This window comes from Gobio gobio, assembly GCF_949357685.1.
Source record: "Gobio gobio genome assembly, chromosome: 3".
Classification (NCBI taxonomy): Eukaryota; Metazoa; Chordata; class Actinopteri; order Cypriniformes; family Gobionidae; genus Gobio; species Gobio gobio.
Window position 1 is genome coordinate 42,774,021 of NC_137099.1, and position 5,599 is coordinate 42,779,619.

General features: G+C 35.3%; 1 protein-coding gene across 1 annotated transcript; it reads left to right on the forward strand.

The window, feature by feature from the left end:
- Nucleotides 1-677: 677 nt before the first annotated feature.
- LOC307124462 (GTPase IMAP family member 7-like) lies at nucleotides 678-5,156 on the forward strand. Its single transcript, XM_079813668.1, has 4 exons — nucleotides 678-759; nucleotides 895-980; nucleotides 2,082-2,139; nucleotides 2,352-5,156. Exons 1-4 carry the CDS (start codon nucleotides 753-755, stop codon nucleotides 3,209-3,211), a joined length of 1,011 nt encoding a protein of 336 aa, XP_079669794.1. The 5' UTR covers nucleotides 678-752; the 3' UTR covers nucleotides 3,212-5,156.
- Nucleotides 5,157-5,599: the final 443 nt, after the last annotated feature.

Consider the following 5,599-nt stretch of genomic DNA (forward strand, 5'->3'; position numbering starts at 1 on the left):
GAATTTTGTTCACTGTTCTGTTTGACCTGATTTGGCCTTGCTTTGAATTAGTCTATTATATAAAATAAAATTTAAATCATTCATTATTTCATATTACATGATTTAATTTCTATAGGCTATATTTTAAAAAATTGATTAGGTAAGAGAAGCCTATGTTCTGAAGAACAGTTCATGTTCAGAAGGAAAGTTCAAATTCAGAGGAACAGTTCATGTTCAGAAGAAACATTCATGTTGAAGAACTGTTAATAATAAAGATTGAGAAGATTGGATCAGTTGTGCTCCTTTTTTTTTATACTTTAAACACTTTTTATGTGGAATACTTGATGCGGCCCTGCCTGACCCAGAATCTACCTCCAGCGGCCCCCAGGTAAAATGAGTTTGAGACCCCTGATCTATAGATATTATCTATCTTATGATAGACTGTATTGACTTCAAACTTCCATCAAACCATCAAACTTAAAACTACTTCAAACTGAACATCTTCAAACTTTAAGCTTTTAAACTTTTTCAAACTTTCTGGTCCGGCTTTCTCAAGCCAAATTAAAGTTGTCTCAACTAACTTTTTTTATCTAGTTCATTCTGCTATTTCACAATACTGCACCAACCAACATGACTGAATGTTTGGAAGCATCAGATGACAGAAAAACAAGACTCCTCCCCATCACAGAAACAGTACCAGGTATAAAGGACAGTTAAGAGAGATTGAAACTCAAACAAAGCTATACAGAGCCTTTCAGACCAGCAAATCTGCAATGAAAGGTAGGATTCAATACAACTTAAAGAATTTCATTAGGCTATACATTTTAGCACTGGATGTTAACTTCTAGAAATAAACTATACAAGTAGGCCTAATGCTAAAGCATAATAACGAGCTTTTAATATCTCAAACCACAGCAAAACACAGCCAGTCTAAAGAACAACTTAATGCATCCAAGAACTGGGTTTTATATCTGGGTGATGTGGTTGCACGTGGTTTACGGGTGAGTATCACTATCACTGTGAACATATCATTGCTTGTTGTTTTGACTCAGTAGCTTCCAGAGGTGGACAGTAGTGAAGCATTTTTACTTTCTACTCAAGTACATTTTTCAAGTATATGTATTTTTATGTTTTTCTCTGGAAAACTTTTACTTCACTACACTCTAAAGCCTAATGTAGTACTTTTCACTGCACTATGTTTCATATTGAATATCATTTAATACTTAATTACATAAAAAATGTAGAAAACTTTGAATGACTTTTACTTGAGTAAAAGTAAGAAAGTACTACATTAGGCTTTAGAATGTAGTCAAGTAAAAGTTTTCCAAAGAAAAACACTCTGATAAAGTGCTACAGACACTTGAAAAATGTACTTAAGCAGAGTAAAAATACTTCACTACTGTCTGCCTATAGGGTTGCCACCCGTTCCGTGAAATACGTAATCGTCAATCCTAGCCTAGCTTGAAATACTAGTCAATTAAAAGTAGCATTGTCGCAACATGCCTCTTACCAAAAACAAAACATGATGTCCAAAACAATGAACATGATGCCTAACATAATAGAATGAAAATAAAGAACAAGGTGGATCTTTGGATTGTGACTATAAAGAGCCAGTTTGTGAGTTATTTTGTTAGTTAAAGGCATATTACAAAAGACTAATAGGATACAAAGTGAAACTGAGGGCAGAGGAAACATAAACTGATTACTTAAAATAATTTCCTTTTTGTTTGAAACATTTTGATTAGAGTAGGGAAAAACTGAAGAAACACCTGGAGTTTTTTGCTTTAAAAAGCATTGAAATTATTTAATTGTGAATGTTGTTGAAATAAATTAATTCAAATTAATATATTATTTACATCTTAAAAAACGAAATGTTCAACATTGCAATACATTGCAACGTGTAATGGAACCAAAAAAGTGGACTGCAGAATGATAATTCTGATAACAAATGATAATTGTTGTGGGCTTTCAGAATTAAAGAATTAAAAAGCAAAATAACTAAATAATTTCCTTGTGGATCAGACCTAAATTTTAGCTGTATTTCTGAGGAATTGTTGAAATATCATTGTATGAAAATTGTGCATCTATACACTTATTTGCAGCTAAGGAAACCTGAGACCAACACTTCATTGAATGGTGATCTGGGAGAAAAAGAAACTGGTAAAATGATCAATATCTGGTGGTTCTTTTCCAACTGTAGATGTTGGACTGTAGCCTTGTTAACTGAAATGGGTTTGAAATATATTATTTATTTACTATATTATTATTATTATTATTATTTGTTTGTTTGTTTAATCAATTATGCCATGATATATAATAATGATAATAAAAGAGAACAGAATCAGTCAAATAACTCTCATGTTCTCTAACAGAACCAAAAGGTGAGCTCCGGATTGTCCTTCTTGGGAAGACAGGGATTGGGAAAAGTGCAACAGGAAACACCATCCTGGGAGAAAAAGTCTTTGAGTCAACGGGTTCAGCTTCATCTGTTACTAAAGAATGTAAAAAAGAATCTAGGATTATTAATGGAAGAGAAATTTCAATTATTGACACTCCTGGTCTTTTTGACACAAGTCTAAGTAACGAACAGGTAGAGAAAGAGATTAAGAAGTGTATATCTTATTCTGCTCCTGGTCCGCATGCCTTTCTAATTGTTGTTAGACCAGAAAGATTCACAGAAGAAAATGCAAAAACAATACAACTAATTGAGAAAATATTTAGTAAAGAGGCAAGAGATTATAGTATGGCACTGTTCAATCATGGAGATCAACTAGAGCAGGACATAAAGACATTTATCTGCAGTAATTCTGTATTGCGAGCATTTGTCAGGAGATGCGGGGGACGCTATTTTGTGATTGACAATAAGAAGCAGGACTCAGAACAGGTTATGCAGCTGCTGGACGATATTGATGAAATGGTTAGTCATAACTGTGGTGAATACTACACTAATGACATGCTTCAGGAGGCAGAGAGAGCAATTGAAAAAGAGAAACAACGAATCCTGAAAGAGAGTGAAGAACGACGAAAGAGAGAGATGGAGGCTAAAGAGGAGGAGATACGTCGAAACACTAAAATCAATGAACAAGAAAAGCAAATAGAGATAATGAAAAAGCAGTTAGCAAAGTTCCATGAGAAACAGGCAAGGATTCAAGCTGAGAATGACAATTATTTCGTTCGTTGGCATCCATTAAAATTGGTTGTCGATATTGTCACATATTGGTTTTCAAAATAAACATTTAGTTTTGTTTCATAAGCCCTCACTAACATATATCTCAGAACGTCAGAAGAACTGATGTTTTGTCAGCAGTTATCACTTCTTTTTAAATCAGTTTCAATTGAAAAAGTTTTACATTCAGTCCTTTTTTAATTTATGACATTTTCATAAATTACAACTCACTGACAATTATTAATGCTGTTGTTCCCCAGAACTAATAAGAGTAATCATAGTGGTAGGTGTTATTTTTAGAGAGACTTTTACTCCCATCCTTTCCCCCTTACTAAAATCGCTAAAAGTTCACTAACAATGTCTATATAATACCTATGATGTATTCCTCTTTCCTCCTCTTTCATGTTTGGTATCATTTTAAATGATTGGTAAAATGGTCTCAATTTCGCAGCAGTCTTGTATTATGAGAAAGATTGAAAGCTTATGGGAATTCTGTTCTCTGGGTGGTGTCTAAAGTTTAATAAAAAGTCATCAGTTCTAATGCTATTTTAGGAATTCATTATTTGAATATTTTTGAGGAAATGTCTCGGGTTTCTTGACTGTAACCTGTTCTCTGAGAAAGTGGGAATGAGATGCTGAGCGCTATGGGAACTCCTTTAACCGGCTGTGAAGCATGTGTGTAAACACTCTAAGGAACTTGGCCTTGATGGCAGCCTCTGACAGTGTCATGGAATTCAAAAACTCTAGCATTAAAGCAATCTGGTAGTTAACCGGCTCTCCATGTGTAGCCGGTCTTGGGCTCGCGTGTCTCAGTCACTACGACTCGGCTACCCCTCTGCGTTGTGTTGTGTAATGAATAAAGACTGGAGTCAAATTGCTGGTTCAGAGGTTCTTTTATCGTCATCTGCATGAGTTGAAAAATGCAGACACATTTGTGTGTGTGTGTGTGTGTGTGTGTGTGTGTGTGTGTGTGTGTGTGTGTGTGTGTGTGTGTGTGTGTGTGTGTGTGTGTGTGTGTGTGTGTGTGTGTGTGCGTGTGTGTGGCCCGGTAAACTCTACATTATGGGGACAAAATGTCCGCATAAAGATGGCAATATCCTAAATCCTTGTCCTTGTGGAGACATTTTTTGGTCCCCTTGGCCATGAGGAAACAAGCTTATAAATATAGAATGTTTGTGGGTTTTTTGTTTTGTTTTTGAAAAATGTAAAAATGCAGAAAGATAGTAAACCAGACATGTGGGTGTGAGTGTATATGTGAGTGAACATAGAGCAGAATAGAGTATAAGGAAAAGGAAATAGTCAAAGACGGTGTAACATCAGACTGATCAAAAATGCATCAGAAGAAGGGAGACAGATGGCAATGCATCAAAAACAGCATTTTACATTACAGTATGTATGCCATGTGATACTGCAAACAGATTACCATAGTAGAGACACATTACTGTACCTCACCCTTATAAAACTCAACTACAGTATAGATTCAGTCATATGGTACAGTGATAACATTTACTGTATTGGCAGCAAACTCTAGCCCAGAACCTCATGGCTGTCGTAACTTCATCACACCTTTTGATAACACACTGAATACAATTACAAACATTATAGATTCAATTACATAAATTAGGTAATGTAAGTGTATTTTCTTATGTGGCATCTGTAGCCTGTGTTACTGTAGATAATTCAGCAACGAGGGAGATTTGAAACATGTATCTTGTATTGTTTGCTGTTGAATGAACTGATTGTTAAAAGTACTAAATTGAAAAAAGTTCACACTGTTGTGTTTCAGTGATTAAACCAAATGTTCTCATTACATATTACAATAATCTTGTGTTTGAAATAATGATTATGTGGACTGAAAATATGTGCAACTGAATGAAAGCATTACATCAGGTTTTGAAAGAATGACTTGTGTTACAAGTGTGATCAGTTTGGATTTTTGTACTAAGAGTTTTGAAAAATGTACACCTTACTTGTGAAAATTGTACCAAAGCGAATAAAAAAACTGTGTGTGAATGTGTGAGTGTGAGTGTGTGTGTTCGAGAGTGAGTGTGTGTGTGTGTGTGTGTGTGTGTGTGTGTGTGTGTGTGTGTGTGTGTGTGTGTGTGTGTGTGTGTGTGTGTGTGTGTGTGTGTGTGTGTGTGTGTGTGTGTGTGTGTGTGTGTGTGTGTGTGGACTGGTAATCCCTACGTTATGGGGACAAAATGGCAAAAGATGGCACACAAAGATGGCAATATCCGAAATCCTCGTGTGGGGACATTTTTAGGTCCCCATGAGGAAAACATCTTATAAATCAGACTAAGTGATGTTTTTTGAAAATATAAAAATGCAGATTGTCTCCTGTGATAGGTTTAGGGGCAGGGGCAGTGTAGGGGGATATAATATACAGTATGTACGGTATAAAAACCATTACGCCTATAGAAAGTCCCCATAAAACAGTAGCCTATTGTGTTTTAA

Coding starts and splice junctions, on each gene's coding strand:
- LOC307124462 (XM_079813668.1), top strand. Junction 981..2,081: donor TGGTTGCACGTGGTTTACGG/GTGAGTATCACT, acceptor ACTTATTTGCAG/CTAAGGAAACCTGAGACCAA. Junction 2,140..2,351: donor TCTGGGAGAAAAAGAAACTG/GTAAAATGATCA, acceptor GTTCTCTAACAG/AACCAAAAGGTGAGCTCCGG.